This window comes from Asparagus officinalis, chromosome 1 (genome assembly GCF_001876935.1).
Source record: "Asparagus officinalis chromosome 1, Aspof.V1, whole genome shotgun sequence".
Taxonomy (NCBI): Eukaryota; Viridiplantae; Streptophyta; class Magnoliopsida; order Asparagales; family Asparagaceae; genus Asparagus; species Asparagus officinalis.
Window position 1 is genome coordinate 123,556,899 of NC_033794.1, and position 18,875 is coordinate 123,575,773.

General features: G+C 36.6%; 2 protein-coding genes across 2 annotated transcripts in view; one reads left to right on the forward strand and one right to left on the reverse strand.

Annotated features, from left to right (window-relative positions):
* LOC109850504 (sulfhydryl oxidase 1-like) overlaps positions 1-11,105 on the forward strand; it is a 20,602-nt gene extending 9,497 nt beyond the window's left edge. Inside the window, exons 4-12 of the mRNA XM_020420861.1 lie at positions 920-1,101; positions 6,192-6,264; positions 6,391-6,459; positions 6,554-6,627; positions 6,705-6,861; positions 8,680-8,720; positions 10,034-10,180; positions 10,267-10,692; positions 10,830-11,105. Coding sequence (XP_020276450.1) covers positions 920-1,101; positions 6,192-6,264; positions 6,391-6,459; positions 6,554-6,627; positions 6,705-6,861; positions 8,680-8,720; positions 10,034-10,180; positions 10,267-10,692; positions 10,830-10,899 — 1,239 coding nt within the window. The 3' untranslated portion in view covers positions 10,900-11,105. The remainder of the gene's footprint in view (positions 1-919; positions 1,102-6,191; positions 6,265-6,390; positions 6,460-6,553; positions 6,628-6,704; positions 6,862-8,679; positions 8,721-10,033; positions 10,181-10,266; positions 10,693-10,829) is intronic.
* On the reverse strand, positions 14,342-15,263 carry LOC109851386 (probable ribose-5-phosphate isomerase 2). Its single transcript, XM_020385081.1, is given in 2 exon segments — positions 14,342-15,186; positions 15,188-15,263. Coding segments are annotated over 2 exon segments (660 nt in total). The 5' UTR covers position 15,263; the 3' UTR covers positions 14,342-14,601.

The following is an 18,875-nucleotide window of genomic DNA, read 5'->3' on the forward strand; positions in this document are numbered from 1 at the left end:
ACAATTCTTTTTAAGAAATTTAAGCTGCAAGTATATCATTGTTTTTTTTAGAAATTGTGACCAAGTAAAAGGTATAACACCAAAAAAGTGGTCCAGAAGGTCAGCTTCCTTTAATAAATAGTAATAGAAGTATGCACACACGTGCGCGCGCACGATATATATGATAAACAGGGCTGATGTGACATTCTTACCCCCGGTCTATCACTGAATCATCACTAAGGCTTGGGATGTTAGGGGGTTTGAGGTGAGGTGTAAGGCTTGGGATGTTAGGGGGTTTGAGGTGAGGTGTAAGGCTTGGGATGTTAGGGGGTTTGAGGTGAGGTGAGGTGAGGTACAATGGAGTGAAGTGATGGACATCCCTTCTAGCTTTCATGTTTGGTTGGAGGAGAATGAGAGTAGGTGGACCTTTTTGTAGTTCACCTTCTCTCCTCATGTCCTCCGAATTTGGGGGATTTCTCTCTCTATCTCTCACTCTGTCTCTCTCTTCTCTCTCTCGCTCTCGATTTCTAGTTCATTTTGCATTATTTCTGTCCTCACTTCAACTCACCCCCATCGCACTTCACCCTCTAAAAACCCCTCTACCAAAGAGGATTTTTAGTTTTGTCCCTCACTTTAACCTACCTCCCCTTGTACCTAACCAAGCCTAAAGTTTGTATATAAATATGTAGTAGGAATTGACCATTATCTTGTGTGCAATGCATTTGGTTGGTCTTTCTATATACTGCTAACAAATTCACATTAATTATATTCAAATGAAGGTGTGAGGGTTCTGTTTGCTAAATTAAACCATTAGTTCTGTTATTTGTTATTGCTTACAAGTCATTGATTTTCTATGTGGCTTACTAGACATGAAATTGCCTATTTCTGGAATATTCTACCTTTATGACCAGCTCTTCAATTTGAATGTTTGGCAACACAGGTGAATACGGATCTTTGCAATAAATTTTCAGTTACTTATTATCCCATGCTACTGTGGGGTCCTCCAATTAAATTCATTGCTGGCCAATGGGATCCTAAGGAAAAGAATAATGAAATACTGCCAATTGATGATGGAAGGACAGCTGAGCGGTTGCTTAACTGGATAAATAAGCGAATTGGCAGGCAAGTTTTCTGCATCATTCTTGTTCATCTCTATATGAGGCTAACATCAGAGTACCCTGCTTCTAAACCTGTTGGTACCTTTCGTAGAATCATCTGTTTATTTAGCCGCTTTCTTTAAAAATATTTGGTATAATTTTTTTTATCGACTCAATAAACTAAAGAATGCATTGTCACACATGCTTTATTTGACTATATTATTTATGGTTTTTTTTCTTTTGCTTGACTGTAAGCTCTGTTTCCACTTTGGCATGGGGTGTCTTTAAGCAACTTGAGAATAATAAAAATCTTGTTTATACGTAGTTTTTTTAACTATGTACAGTTGAAGAGATGATCATTGTCAGAGAGAGATAAAGTAGAAGAGACATTGATGCCTACACTTCCATAAAAATTTGATATGGAAGCGCATCAACTCAAAAAAATCTAGAATCCATCATAAATCCTTAAATTCACAAGGTCAATAATACATTTCATTATTTTACTAATTAAAAGTTGTCAATCCTTCCTAATACGCTTCATTATTTTACTAATTAAAAGTTGTCAATCCTTCCTCGATCGTTGCCTTTGGCCTCATTCAATTGATATGAAAAAAATAAAGACCGCCACTCAACTAAGAAGCTTGGCTCTTAATCTAGCGGAAGTAATAAATAAACCTATTACAAGATAAAATAACATAAAATTTTGAACCAAGTCAAAATCCAGTGTAAATCAATTTTGAAACCCCCAAACCACTCTAATTCAGTTCCATCCACTTGTAAGTAACTAATCCTAGATTTTGGATTTAATTGATCAAACATGTTAATTAGACCATTAGTCTATAGATGAATGCCTCTTTTATTTGCCTTCCCTCCATCCAATTGGTGGCTATTGGAGGGGCCTTTACTAACCACCTAGTTGATGAACTTGATGGGGAAGGCAGATAAAGAAGGAAAATTTTCTATAATTCTATGGACCAATGCTCTAAATAGGACTGTGCCATGTGTTTCTCTAGACAACATTGTTCTAAAAAGCAGCTTAGCCATTTGCCTAGGCGGCTGCCTAGGCAAAGGCGATACCCATGATGAAAAGTTCGAGATTGACTCCAGGAACCAGTTTGTATTTTGTAGTATCAAGAAAGGGGAAAAGATAAAACATACTTGGCAACAATCAGAGCAGCCTATAGGACCACCATCTTTCATCCTTTGAAATTAAAATGCTTTCAGATAACAGAGAATGTCTTTGATTGCGGGCATCAGGAAATGAACAAGAAGCTTAAAGTATCCAGCTTTTAATTTCTGTATTATAACATAGATGGAGGAAGCATGGTTTTCATGCCATCATACTTTTTAATAATGTGCCTACTATGACTAAGTAACATATAAAATATGTAGTTTTATTTAAGTAATCAAGACTGAACATAAAAATACACCAAGCTGGAGGCTCAGAACCAGAATCCACATGATTGGTTGTAGTCCTTTGATGGGTGGGATCTGGGAAGCTTTCTTAGAAGTGGAACTATGCAACTCTAGTTTATTACTTTAAAGTTTTAAACAAAAGATGACTACTACTTGGATCATATTCAAGACAAAGGAATTCTCAATTATATGGGGTGATTAGGGTCAACTCTAATCAACTCAAAATCACAACCAAATCCAAACCAAAAGCTTGAATTTTCTTTTCCAGGTGAATTGGTTTTGTTTAAGTTATTGAAAAGTTGGGCCAAGATAGTATTTTAACAGAAAAAGTATATTGTGTGTGTATATATGAATCATCATGAATATATAATAATATAAATAATATGATATAAATTATTCTTTGTTTTTGCTTTGGTTCACAAATGTCAGTCGTTCGCCTATCATGGTTTTGCCACATCACTTCTCAATATTTGACAGTGTATGGTCCTTCATTCTATAAAATCTGATTCACTAGCTACTGACATGATATTTACAGGATTCTTTTCAGGACTCCTTGTTTCACAATTTGTATTTATTGGCTTGTGAGAATGGTGTAATTTAGATACTCCTTTTCCTTCAAAAGATGCCGATCAACTACAGGGAAAAGTATAGTTTAATTTTCAGTTAGTAGCAATGTTGGAGGGAACTGAGTAGGGAAATAGCGCGGCTAAGCTACCTAATATGTCTATAAGATAATGGCAGACACAGGTTACTTAGCAACTGAACCATTCAAGTGTATTTTATTTCTACAGTTAATCCTGATATTTTGGAATTTTGGTAACGGTGTATCGTATATAAAATACTGGCATAGATGCGGGTCATAATTAGGAACGCAGTTGCGTAAAATTGTATTTATTTATTTTCCATAGTTAATCCTGAAAGTTTGGAATTTACGTTGTATAATATGTCCAAATTAGTACAATAAAAACCTCAGAATTTATATCAGTCTCGAAACCCATATCCTGTTTATGTGTATTCAGATCATCCATCGACCATGCATTTATCAGGATCAAGTTATAACTATGGTATGTCTTTTTCTGACAAGTTGTTTACAGGATTGCAGTTTGGAAAGCCAAATTGGTGTGATGGAGAAATTGTTTTTTGTTATCCTTTATTTACTTGTCTGAATACACATTATTAGCAATCTGAATGACACTACAGTAGAATATAAGGTCATGCAGTGAGTGATAGTTGCCTAAACTTGAATGAAGTTCCTGAATATGGGTAAAATATGAAAGGTTTGAGCTGTCACATTATGCCTGAACTGAAGTTGGGCCTTGTGCAGTTACAGGAGACTAAGGTGGCACAGATGAGGGTATTATGAGACGTAATATTGCAAATCTGTAAGAATTTGGACAAAAGCATGCCACAAATATAACATTGAGCAATTACATACTACATTTTTGTATGATAAATTTTGGTCAATTTGCTAAATACTGTTTTGGCTCATGATGAAAACAGATAATATCTTGTGCAGATTTAATATTCAAAAAATTCTAAAAATGAAATAACAAGGTATAATAAGAAACTCAAATAGACTTGATCACGTAAAAAATTAAAAAAAAAAAGAAAAAACCTTAAAACCTTATTTCTCAACTATGCTTGACCAAGCAAGCCCAAGTGGATCTAACCTTATACGCTACCACACTACGTGTTGCACATACGTTGAGGTATCAAGGCCTTTTCTTGTTCCAAGTTATTCGACGTATCTTTTTGTGATGTTTAATATTGCTATTGCTTGTGATTCACAATTTTGCGTATGCATTGGTGATCGTAAACAAATTCTGTTTTCTAAAGTGTATGCATTTTCTAAACAAGTGCTTCAAGTCATTAAGTGCTAGGAAAGTTAATGTCATGAAATCTATAATTTGGGGGTCGGTATAGATTTTTGCTAGGATTGTGCTGGATGATCCGTGATCACCTCCTTGTGAAGCTATTCTTTCACCAAAAACGCTAAAGACTAGAGGAACACTTGCAAAGTAGAAGAGAAGTTAAGAGTTGAAGAATGAATGTAGAAGAAAGGCAAAAACTGTTTCATCTATGTGAAAGAAATTTCTTCCTTCACCTTCCTCTCTCCTCTTCTACTCTTCTTCTATGTTTCTACTTCTTGTCTAAGAGTTTCATTTAGACATTAGAACAAATTATAGCCCACAGCGAAGTTGCTTCAACTCTAATTAAGGTGGATAAAATCAATTGATTATCATAAAATCAAAGATACTCATAAAGGAAAAAGACAACGATCCTAAATGGCCACTTACCTTTGGGCCTTCAGCTCGACGAAGTAACAATGTGTACGGTGTACTTATTTCGTGGTGGGCCATAATGAAGTAATGATACCAGCAATGCTATGTGAGATATGAGAGAGCTTATGAGATGCTAAAAATCTTCATTAATTTTTGTTGAAACATTTTTTCTAGACTGGTTGACCCCTCGTAGCTAATTGGCTTCAGGCCATTCAGCTTGTCAAATGCACGCACATGCTAAATGAGATCTTATCATCTGATAGAGGTTATAATTATATTTAATATTTTATTGGTTTCTCCACACTGCATGACTCATTGAATTGAATTGTAACTAGGAGATGCTGTCTTTGCTAAATGGCAATGATCAAGTACCATCTCTTTGGGAAACAACATTTCATGTGGCATCAAGGTGGCCTAGGCATATTCATCTTGTTCATTCATATCAAAATGAGATCCGATAGAGGTTATGATTATATACTAAATGAAGATTTTTATTGATTCTCCACACTGCATAACTCATTGAATTGATTGGCAACTAGGAGATGCTGTCTTTGCTAAATGGCAATGGTCAAATACCATCTTTTCGTGAAATAACATTTCGTGTGGCATCAAGGGTGATAAAAGCATATTCATCTTGTCAAAGAACCTTAGCTTCTAAACAAGCATACCAACTAGGTCATAGGAGCCCATTTGGTCACCTAAATGCAATAAAGGTCACCTAAATGCAATAAAGGCAATACACCTAACAATATCATCAAGGAGGATCAGTAACATGAGATAACTCCATGCAAATATCTATCATTGGAAATAAACTTCTTCATTTACTTGATGGTAATGCCATGGAAATTTCTATGTATAGATGCGCATGAGGTGGCCACCACAAGGTTTAAAGGGCTTTTACAATCAATCATCAGCTTTACAAAGAATGTTGACATCATGATGATGGTCAATGTACTGGAAGGCAAAGAGATAACTAAATCTACTATAAGTTGATGTACTGAAAATTAGAGTGATAACTTGATCTAATTACAGGCTAAGTAGAGAGAGTAAGATAACCATCATCTCTGTCATGTTGCATTCTGATTGCTGTATTCTGGCAGGATTAGAAAAATGAAGAACTTGATTAAGTGTCAGCTGCATGCTCAGTTTCGAGGATAATGAACTTATGAAATGGCAAACGTATCAGCTGAAGTAGCAGATACCATCGTATTCTGTACTTTTGTACTTTTAACTTGCTATTTTTTGTATGTTTGTTTGGTCAAAAATATTCTACTGTTTTATTTCATGTATTCTGTCCTTTTGTACTTTTAACTTGCTATTTTGTATTTCTGTTTGGTCAGAAGTATTCAGCAGTTTTTATTCCTAGCCTCTCGCTAAAATTAAGCTACACGTGCTTAATATGGTTGTTTATGTGCAGCCCATTCAGCTTGGATGATGAAAAGTACGAAAATGATAATGCACTTCTGCGGAATGCATCTGATCCTGCGCAGGTATTTCATGATAAGGGGATTTATATCTCACATATGTACATATATTATAGCCAGCTGTTTTATCTGTGTTTACATTTCGTAGTGCTTTTCTCATGCAAGCATCTAACTTTGTTATCATTTGTGAAGATTTCTCGAGCTATTTATGATGTTGAGGAAACAACTGCAAATGCATTTGATATAATTGTTGAAAACAAGGTTAAATTTATTTCTCTTGGATTTACTTTAACAAGAATAATGCATGCAAATCTTAGAAGTTGAACTTACTGTGTTTTTTTCATAAGATTTGCAGATGATTAGGTCGGAAACGCGGGCATCACTTATTAAATTCTTCCAACTATCGGCTGCTCATCATCCTTCAAAAAGGTTAATATCATAAGTTATATGTCTAAAATACGCATCATTTACCAACTCTTTCTCTTACTCTACCATTTCCATATTAGGTGTCGAAGAGGAACTGCTGAACTGCTTGTGAACTTTGATGACCTCTGGCCTAAAGATCTTTCTTCTATCAGCTTGGATGCGGCCAAAAAATCTCATGAAAATAACACAACTAAACATTTTTGGATTTGTGGAAAGCAAATTCCACGTGGATACTGGGTGCGCATTCTGCTTTTTGTAGGACTGTTAATATCTTGAAGTAAAAGAGCAGTTCATTCGTATTATTATTGTGTTAATCAAGATAAACCATGGTTTAAATGTAGAAGTTAGTAACAACTTGGATGAGGTGCACCTGAACTCTCCAATTTAATCGTGTTATTATCTAACTAGAGGCAAAGGTTTACATGCAAATAAATATTATATGGGAAGACATGTAAGAAGGGAGATTTAACTTCAAGGTTGTAAGGGTTGCCAAGGATCTGAGTTGGCTCACCACTCATGTCACGCCTCGGGCCCACGAGCTTGTTGGCTTGAAGCAAGTTGTGGGACCACTGAGTGCAACACGTTGTTTGGCTCCAACCACTACCAAAATAGACTAGCCGATGCTACACTTGAGCCCCGTGCTTTATTATATAAACCATTCAATTCATTGTTCACCCACCAATGTAGGATTAAACTTTGTGGGTTGTCACAACTCACAAGGATGCCATTTCATCAAAACAGTGATCTTAACTTCAAGGCTTCATTGAATCTTCCAGTTGCACTTTCAAAAAAATTAAGTGGGAATTGAAGTGTTTTAATAAAAAATGATTCAATTCGATAATGCCCAAACAACATAGCTACTCCATTTCAAAGATGAAATATGGGAATTACACCTGAATTGGTTAAGAAGAAGAAGCAAATGTAGACCTTTCCTAACTTTCTTCCTCTCTTTAACCCATGTTTATGCTTTTAATAGACTCTTGACCAAGTTTTAGCTTTGATTAGCCAAGACTCTCAATGAATATACTTTCTTTAATTTGTTTTAAGAGGAGACTCAAATGACATTAGTTGCTCAAAAATGTCCACCAAAAGTTGGTTGTGATGCTTTATGCAAAATAACATAAATTTACAAGGCACAATAAGAACTGTATATACTATAAACTTACTCTGACAATGTGCGTAGATTGGGTGACATTAGATTTGTCTTTGGGGCTATAAATCCAGTTAAGTTATATAGGAAAAAATGATTATGAGGTGACAACTCATTTAGTAAAATGAGCTACCAAGTGATAGATTAGCGGTGAGCTGCTCCACTGGTCACATGGGAGCAGGTGAAGATCACCATGGGTGACATCTCATACCCAATTTTCCCATTTAGATGATTAGTTTTTGAGGAATTTTCTCCTGTTTGAACTTGACTACTTGGCTCCAATATTCTTCCAAGGACTATGGTTTGCCTTTTAGGCGTGCCATTTCTTTAGATTATTCCTAAGATAGTAAAAATTTATGGTTTGAAGATTTCCAATCAATTCATCCAATGGTTGCAAAATAAACTAGGCTTAAAGTTTCCATATAACAAGCTAGAAATCTGTTTCCACATGCTTATGGATATAAGATTTGTAGAGTTCCAACTTATTCATCCAATCGTTGTTTAATAGGTTAGACGGATGGTATGAAACTTTTACAATGTATAACTTTTTGTTTATATACATTTAGGGAATGATAAACAAGATTATCAAAATGAATCATCCATTTGAGTGACTAATTATTGAGTTTGAGAGGTGTAAACAAACATCTAGTTTTTCAAGAACTTTGAAGCCTTACCCATATATAAATGGATATATGTGCGTATGCATATAGCGATGTATATAGGTGTCAAACATTCCCAATTTGTGATTCCATTAACCTTTTTATTCATGTGGTATGTGAATGATTGTATCATCATTGTAAATTAGTTTAACCTTAAATGCTTTTCACACCGTTTTGATACTAACCTTTTTACGTATTAATAAAACATTATTTCCTTGTTTTGATCAAAATCATATTATGCTGCAGACATTTTGTCGTGGAAGCAAACCCGAAACTAGGGGCTTTAGGTATTGTCCCGTTCATCACATTTTCATTGCCATCTCTTTCCTTTCTTTTTTAATCTTTTTTCTGATTCAATTTACTTTATTTATTTGGTTATCATATGTTGCAACTAAAGTCTCATTTGGAAGGCAAAATAGAAACTACTGTATAATTCTGAAGCAAAATAGGTTTTAATATTGCATTTCCTCCAGATGTAATTGAGCTAGTATGAAGTCTTAGCCCAACCGTACAAAGATATAGGGATAGGTAGTTCATAATATTACTTAGCTGGAGGAGTGCTTATGGAGTTCCTGTTTCTTGTAGTGGATATATTTGCCGCATGTAGGGATGCAAAGCAGATTGGATATAGGTTTTACCATATCCACACATTGAATCGTTTATCAAATACAAATTTGGATAATCGTTTGAACAGGAAATCTATTGTCCATATCTGGTCGAATGGATATGGATATGGAATGCATACAAAAATGACTATAACTAGTATATAAATCATAAATGGTACAAAGATGAGTGGGATATGGAGAATGGCCATATCTGGTACAAAAGAAGACATACAAAACAACCATAGATATTGACTATATCGGTGCAACTCGAAAACAGTAGATGTTGACTATATCGGTGCGAGTCCAAAACCATAGATGTTGACTATATGGTGCAAGTCCAAAACCATAGATGCTGACTATATCGGTGGAAGTGTGGGTCTAACATAGTTTTGTGAACTACAAGTCATTCATTTCTAGGATTCACTATTTTCTAGTAAAAGAGTGCTGAAAATAGTTCATTAGGAAACTGGATTTGTTTGCAAAATAAACTGAAAATGGCAGCCCATGAATTTCAATTCATGACAACGAAACTTGAAATTAACACATCATGGTTCACCTTTGGCGAATCTGTTTGAAATGACCACAATTATTAAGAAAGTAGGTGTAAGCTAAATATATATAGATAGCTGTTTGATAACATCTACTATGCTAGCATGTTGAGATCAAAGACAAACAAATTCATTAGAGGAAAAAACAAGCCTATATATAAAGTTTAAAATTAACTTTCTAGGAGCAAATGTCACATTCACTTATTGCTTCCAGTTGTTTTTTTCATGTCTGTGAAATTAAACTTTTAGTATCAACACCTTGTCTGGATTCTTAAATCAAAACCACAGAAAATGAAGCTGTGTACCACACTGAACTTTATTTCATGTAATTCAGGGATCCCCCCTCACCTACCCCCACCCCACCCCACCCACCCCACCCAAAAAGACCCACACACAGACACACACACACACACAAAAAGCATTTGTAACAGTTTATGTATACTGCAGCTGTGGCCTCTGGGTTCTTCTACACTCCCTATCAGTACGAGCTGAAGACGGAGAGAGCCATGTAGCTTTCACATCTATTTGTGAGTTCATCCAAAACTTTTTCGTTTGTGACGAATGCCGAAGGCATTTTGGTGAGATGTGTTCAAGGTAATATAACCTCCAGATTACCCACAATCAATCCCACCTATTTTCCTCACTTGTTTCCCTGAATCGAGAATTTCAATAATATGCAGTGTCTCCGTCCCATTCAACACAACTCGCAGCCTAGCTCTTTGGCTATGGACAACTCACAACAAAGTAAATGTAAGGCTAATGAAAGAAGAGAAAGATTTAGGGACCGGCGACCCAAAATTCCCAAAAATGATATGGCCACCGAAGCAGCTTTGCCCTTCTTGCTATCGCTCTCAAAGCAAAGTTGATTGGAATGACGATGAAGTGTTCAAATTTTTGGTCAAATATTATGGCGAAACCCTAGTTTCATCTTACAAGAAGGACGGCTTAGTCAAAATCGAAAATGAGGAATCAATTTCAGATGATGCAACATCTTCAACGGCACATGCCGTTGTAGTGCCTCTTGGAGCTGCACTGGCTATTGCTTTAGCTAGCTGTGCATTTGGAGCATTGGCTTGCTTCTGGAGGACCCAACAGAAGAATAGGAAGTATTCACGCCAACTACACTCTTTAAAGAACATCTGATGATTTGTAGGAGGGAAATCATTAAAGGCATTGATTGATTGATTTTAAGGGAATGAAGACTTTTAGTTGTGATTATTATTCCTTGTTCTAATTTTTACAGGCAAAGGAAGAACTGGAGCAAAGTTAAAACTGAGATGCGTTCAGGAGCAGAGGATGATTGGGATGCCTAGAAATTAGGCTTTCGGAGGTCCTCGTGTTTTTTAATGCATATTATTATACACATTCTTTTCCCCCTACTTTTTGGGGATGTGCCCTTGATGATGACTTGCTGTGAAATACGTATACTAATTTGTAATTTGCAATTTTGAAAGTTAATTGTGGAGAATTTTTAATTAAAGAGAGGAGGAGGACGTATCAAAAGTCATTTGAAACTAAAGTACCCTGCTTCCGCTTATTATACAATTTCTTTGTCCGTGATGCTAGCCGATATCGGGATTTATTGCGGCAAGAGCTTGATTTTTTTTTCCCAGGTACCTTAAATTTCGCACCAGAGTCCAGACTCGAGGGCGTGTTTTTTCCGAGGTCCGGAATATGCAAATTTAGATTTATTAGGCTCACTCAGTATTTTAAATAAGTATTTCAAAGTTCCTTGCTAATACGCAGCTAAAAAAATAAAATACACAGTTATTATAAAAGTAAAGCGAAAAACACCTAGAATTAATTATTTGAAAATGTATAGTTGATACGCATTCTGATTGCGTTTTGGCACATAATTGGTTATGATGATTGCGTTTTGGCACATAATTGGTTATGATCTTGAGTTAATGGGTTTGTTTACTATTTCTGTCATGCATCTATTTAAAAACATATGATGAACCTCATAACTAATTCATCGGTAAATTATATTCTTTCATAATATACATAATTCTTTCGTAATATACACATGTAATAGAAATTATTTAATTGCCTTATTCATGTCTTTTTGAGATCCCAAATTAGCAAAGATATACATTATACAACATGACTACATTTCAATCCAATCACATCAACCAAAATCTTCATATTCAGACTGATGAATCGTTTGCTTTTTAAAAGCAGAGAAAAAGTGTTTTTTGAGAAACAACTCTTTTTTTTTTAAGAAATAAAAACAACTCAAATTAATCAATCGCTAAATGATGTGCAACGCAAATATCAGATATTTGAATAAATTGAATATCATCACAAGGTAACCTTTGTAAACTTTGAGAGAAATCTAACAATATCGTGCAGCAGTTAACAATATATGTAAATAAACAAGTGACATCGCATGCTGACAAACCATGTCGAGGAGGAAACACACATTTACAGTTTGCAAAGAAACTGCGAAATGAAAGAATATTCAAAAAATGAGCTGTCACAATATGAACAGTTAGAGCTTGGCAAGTTGTATGATCAACAAAAAGATGACTACACCCAACAATACAAGTACAACCCAAATAAAGGTTAACAGAGACGAGAAGAATAGCACATACTTCACATTTTGTTGAGGTACATCAACAAAACCCAAGAGGGTCTCGCTGCGTTGTCAAGATGCATACGAGTTGTAATCCAAAGTCTCATGTTCGACTCTCATAGGACTACAAACTCTCCTAGGGCCACATGAATTTAATTTTCTGAAATATCCGAGGCCGTATGTGTGTGGGTGTGCAGTTTTTTTTTTTTTTTGAGGGTGTGCCTCTTAGCCATACTCCGGCGTTTGATATCCATAGTCCGAAGGATCGTGGGGAGGCTCCCTCGTCAAACCGAGAAAAAAAGTACATCAACAAGATTAGCCCGCCTGGATACAAAGCTAAAGAATGAAACCGCAGACAGAACTTGGTGTCGAAAATCTTATAGTTTTGTGTCTGCACACAACCTGATCCAAACTGCTAAGACCTGATAATATTTAGATAATGGCTTGTGTGCACGCAAGACCTTGAATTAACATTATATAGCAGATATCAGCCAAAGGAATCAGAGTTTTCTAGAAATATCAATAACCAAATTCCTTATTTACATGAAGATGTCATGCCATTGGTCCTGAAGTGCTGCAATAAAAGCCAGGATTTTGGAACATTTGAGCGCTTAAGAATAGAAACCTTAGAAATCAACCTATATTTGACTTCTTGTAAGTAGAAACAATCTCAATTCACAACTGAAAGTAATAATGATAAAACCAACCTTTTCTTTAGCTCAATAGCAAATAGTATTCAGGATGCCAAATGAATCGACAAAAAGAGCCAACTTTTCTCCTTGTTCGAGTGTTCGGAGAATGACAAGCTAGAGGAACATGATCACGAGCATACAATATAAAAAGTGACAGGTATAGATAATTTCATAAGATCGAAGATTGATTGTTTAAGGAAAACAACCAAAGAGGTGCATGAAGGACTTGCAGTGAAGTATGCAAAAAGTTATAATTCATGCCAACAAATTATCTAGTCTTGTGTTAATTAATTATCAGTTTCTTCAATCAATTCTCAAATTTTAGCACCGCCCCGTAATAGTTTCTTTAAAACCATGATCTGTTAAGAGTCATATGTATCTGACATATAACCGGAATAAGGTTTCCTACCAGGACTCCGTAAATGACTTTGATGCTAAATGCACAAATAGAGGGTAGTTTCAAAAGAAGCCACCAGGATATGACCAAACTCTAGATCTCACTCAAATCTTCACCTTAAGTGGAAACCCACGGTGATCCTCTAAAGACGAAAACCATGTCTCAGTTAACAAAGAGTAAACAACTCATTTAACCGTGCTAAGCAATTCTAGCCATTTAGCATGCTAAGAAATTCTAGACTTTCTTTCACAGATCGCAAAGGACATGCATTTTATGAATACCAAAACGAATTTCAATTCGAACGCACTAACCCAATCATTATGCATTGCCAACAAAGTCACTTGAAGAAGAAGGAAATATACCAGGCACGAAGTATGGAGGAGCTGGTCACTTTGGTTATTGACCAACTGAACGAATCCGATAACAGAGAATTGAAATCAGAAAAATGAGAAATCCAATAGCCTTGCTCAGTAAAAAGCAGGTGTGATTACCATTTAATCTTTTATAGACTTTAAAAAACCATTCTATGCGGTGAATATACTTTGGAACATTCTTCTCCCACTATGTGAATTCAACAAACAACTGGGGGGCATAAAAAAGACCCGCCCTGTCGATACGAAACAAGAATATATAAGATATTGAATGCTTTATAAGCATATTCCCGGGTGAGCAAATTAAAGTTGACAAGTAAAGAATACGAGTAAGACATTCCGCGGCCACCATCAACATGGAAATAACAAGACCATCAGACTTTACAAATGTCTGCAGAGCGAAAGAACAAAGGAATCAACATGGAAATAACAAGACCATCAGACTTTACAAATGTCTGCAGAGCGAAAGAACAAAGGACAAAGAAAGAAATCTAATCATCCAAGACCATCAGACTTTACAAATGTCTGCAGAGCGAAAGAACAAAGGACAAAGAAAGAAATCTAATCATCCATCAAAGTCACCAGTCAAACGAGACGAGGCCTATTCAAACAGATAAAATTATGCTGATACCCACAAAGCAATATGCACAAATATAGCACGTAACCAAATGCTCGCATGAGAAACTGAAAGCATGAAGATTAACTCCTCCCCCTTTGAAGTAATCCAACATCCAACCAGTAGAAGTTAGTATAAAATTGAACATTTCATATCATAAAAATATAAATATTACCGACCATAATCATGGGGGGTAAAGCAACCAACAATAGGCCCCAATCATCCACTGGGTTGCCCATATAAATGGCAAATTCCTAGTACACATTAAAAACTAAAATTTCCCAAATGAAATGCCACAAGAATGAAATCTTTTCTCCCATTTTTCATTCATAATAATAAATTGGAATTTTTTTTTAAAAAAAAGCTACCTCCTTTGGTCCTCCTTGTTCTTGACAACCACTCCGTCCTTCCCCGCGATAATCACCTCGGTCGCCATCCCCAGAAACATCCCGTGCTCCACAACCCCAACTGTCCTCAACATCTCATCGCTGATCTCGTTTAAATCCCCCTCGATCCCATCCTCAAAGAACAAATCAATGATGTAATTCAAGTTATCAGTCACAAATATCTCCTCCCCCTTCATTCTCAGCCTCGCGTCGAACCCCGCCCTCCCTTCAAACATCCTCTTCAGCCTCACCAGCGTGTACTCCCACCCAAAGGGGATGATCTCGACGGGGACGGCCATCCTGCTGCCTCCAAGCTTCTCGACCCACTTCGACTCGTCGACGATCACCACAAACTTCTTGCTCGCCCCCTCGATCATCTTCTCCCTCAGCAGGGACCCCCCTCGGCCCTTGACGAGGTTGAGGAAACGGGGTGACCTCGTTCGGCGCCGTCGATCGAGAGGTCGATTGTCGGGGTTCGCAGCCGAGTCGTGAGGGATGCCCAGGGCCTCGGCCTCTGCCCTCGGTCTTCTTCGAGGTGGGATGCCGACAATGTCGGTGAGCTCAGCCGGAGCTGAGGAGGTCGGCGATGCGCCGGAGGGCGGTGGATGGGGTGGAGCCGGTGCCGAGGCCACGGACCATGCCGGAGCCGCACTGGTCGACGGCGCTGGGCGGCGGCGCGCTTGAGGTCGTCCTGGGACTGCGGCGGTCGGCGGCTGCGCGTCGGGGAGGGGGGCGCAGGAGGGAGGGAGGCGAGGAGGCGTAGATTGCAGGAGGAGGGTAGGAGGCGGAGAGGGTGCCATGTCGATGTCTAGGGTTCTTGTGGGAGCAGACCGGGTCACCTGCATCTTATATAGAGATGACTCGGGGATTTCTTTCTCTTTGCCTTTTTTTTATTTTAGAATAATTAATATCTAGGGTTATGGGTTAGGTTTAGGGTTAGGGGGGCGGGATTTAGTTCATAGTTCGCAGTTATTATGGGGAGGCCGAGAAAGGAGAGTAACGATATGAAAAAGAAAGAAGAAAGTGGGGGAGGAAAAGGAGAGGTGGCGTGAGAGGAGGAAGTCTGTGGAGTGGCGCTCGAAGGAACTGATTTCTGGCGAATCCGAATTCTAATCCTGCCTAATTGGCTCGAGCGCGGGGATCGGATTGAGACCGCATAACAGACTACGTGTGCTTTTCGGTGTTCTTTGGAATCGCAAGCTTTTAACCTTTTTTACTTTTTTTGTGGAAACAGATATATAGTGAAATATCCAGATTTTGAACCGAAACATAATTAGCGTTGAACGATACAGTTACACCTATCTTGACCATTAAATTAATAGAAAAAAATTATCTAGTTTTCTCATATTCATTGAACGGTGTCTGCATCTTTTTTTCTTTTGTGAATAGCGGGATATGAGTTTCGCTTATTTATCTCCATATCTGTGATAAGTAATCAGATACTAATATCATGAGTGTTGTATCTGATTTGTTTCAATATGTTTACAATCCTACTTGAACTTCTTCACGTTTAATCAGAGGCAGAGCTATCTATTTTTTGTTTGTATATGTAATATAAGATATATGCATCTTGAAGCCACACTAAAAAGTATGGTGCTTATCACTCAGGGCTGAGCATGGTTCGGTCCAAACCGAAAAAAACGACCGAACCGACCCGAACCGACTCGAAAAAATCGGTTTTATGAATATGGCGGGTCAGGTCAGTTTGAAAATTTTTCAACCCGAACCGACCTGAACCGACCGAATATAGTGTAATACTACCCATTCTGATCTCAAACCCTACCCGACCCATCACCAAAGAGTCAAAGACTCAAACTCTAAACTCATTTTCTGGATCATTATGGGTTGAAAACAATATCAATATATCAGTGTTTAATGCTTCATAATCTCCTACTTTGTTGATATTTTTTTTTCTTTAACACAGTTTGTTGTTTGATAAGAAGTTTGATGAAGTTAGAACCGAACAAACCGAACCGAACCGTACCGAACCGACTTGCAACAGTTCGGTTCGATTTTGAATTATAGGCGGTTCGGTTCGGTTGTTCAAATTTTGATAAAAACCGAACCGAACCGACCGTTGCACACCTACCAAGTAAATGTCGTAAGATCTATCTATAAAAAAAATGTGCTTCCATACTAACGTATAACTGGAAAAAGAAAATTGGTGATAGTGGTCATTAATTGTCTAGACTACTAACATGGCATGCATTCAAATAACATCATGATGGAAGATAACTTAATAATACCTCATCATATCAAAGCAATTACAAACACGAGAAGATTTTTTATAGTTTGGATAAATTAAAGGAATTTTCATAAACATCTTTATGGAAAATGGCAATATATAATTGTTTTCGGAAACATGAACTTTCATTAAAACGTTTAGGTTAATGAGCTCCGCGATTGCATTGCACTTGCTCTATCTTCTTCACACTTAAAACAGTAAGAATGGAAAAAGCTTTGCTACAGGGACCCAAAATATGGTATCAATACGGGGGACAAGTGATGTGTCTCCTCCTATTGGATAATGAGTTGGTCATCATTAATAATGACCAACTCATTATCCAATAAGAGGGGGACACCTCACTTGTCCTCCCTATTGGTCCCATATTTTGGATCCTTGAGAAATTTTTCATGGAAAAATATATAAGCTAAATTCGTGCTCATGCTTGTTAATTGCTGTTTCTTATTTTGTCACCCTCGGCTGATCTGTTCGAATATCTCATTGGTGAATCCTCCTGAGCTTTGCCAAAACGCTATCTTAGTGCGGGGACCACTCCTTCATGAGTACAGTACGCGTGCTTGCTCCCTTTTCTCTCGATGATGACCACCGAATCTCGTTCTTATTTTGGTGTCTGGGATCAGAAAATGGACGGCTGTGATAGCTTCTATTTTGAGCGGCGGTCAGCTTGAGACTGAAAAGCCCCATGTGATGCCTTATCCAAAATTACCAGAATTCTTGCGTCACCCGCAACATTTCGCCCAACATTTATAAGTGGGTGTTTGTTTCAAAAAAAAGTTTATCATTACAAGTTTTGGGATCAAAAAATAAGTTTTTTTTTTTATTTTGGGATTCCATCATAGTTTGTTTTAAGAAAATTTTTAGAATGTTAAATCTCAAAAGTGTAAAAAATATCCAATTTTTAGAATTTGTCAAATCCTCTCAATGGGAGAGGATTTTGACAAATCCCATAAATAAGTGTGCTTATCTCTCAATTGGAAATGATTTTGACAAATCTTAATTTTGTCTTTTTGTGGGAGATAACCTCACCAAGATAGCATATTCATCATACTACAAAATTTTGGCATTTGGTAATGCTACAATTTGAGCAAAATCCTCTCCCACAAAATATTACAAATTGTGTAATATTACAAATCCTCTCCCACAAACAAAATATTATAAATTGTAGTATTCCAAATCTCAAAATATTACAAATAACATTTGATTATGTGATTCCAAATCTCAAAATATTACAAAAGAAATGTTCATGTACCATTTGACATAGGGAATTGATCTCAAATATATCATTTGAATACGTACACTTTAACCATGGAAAATATAATTTGAGATATATAGTAGTATTTAGACAATTACGATATTTGGAAAATATATTTTGAGATGTAAATGATCAGTGTTTAGTAACTTACAACGTTTCATAAAAAAATAATGGTAAATTACGACCTTAACTTTTATCTATATTTACCATAGAAAATCTATTTTCATCACAAATCAAATGTTATTTTAGCTGTGTTGATATATGGAATCACACAATCAAATGAAAGGAGTTAATTGAGTTGACTGATGTCCTCTAACTCTCTGAATGTCTGGTCATTGGGCAAACTGTACTTTCCTGCGCAAGCAAAATCCTCTCCCACAAACAAAATATTACAAATTGTAGTATTCCAAATCTCAAAATATTAATGAAACAAACAACATTTTAGAAAATCATAACCCATAACAAAACACCTATGGTTTTCAAATCCCATGGTGAAATCTATATCCTAAAATTATAGAATTTGAAACAAACACCCCCTAAGATTATTAGGAGCATAGTTATAAATGTAATAAGGTGTTAGCATGTAAGAAAGAAATGTTCATGTACCATTTGACATAGGGAATTGATCTCAAATATATCATTTGAATACGTACACTTTAACCATGGAAAATATAATTTGAGATATATAGTAGTATTTAGTCAATTACGATATTTGGAAAATATATTTTGAGATGTAAATGATCAGTGTTTAGTAA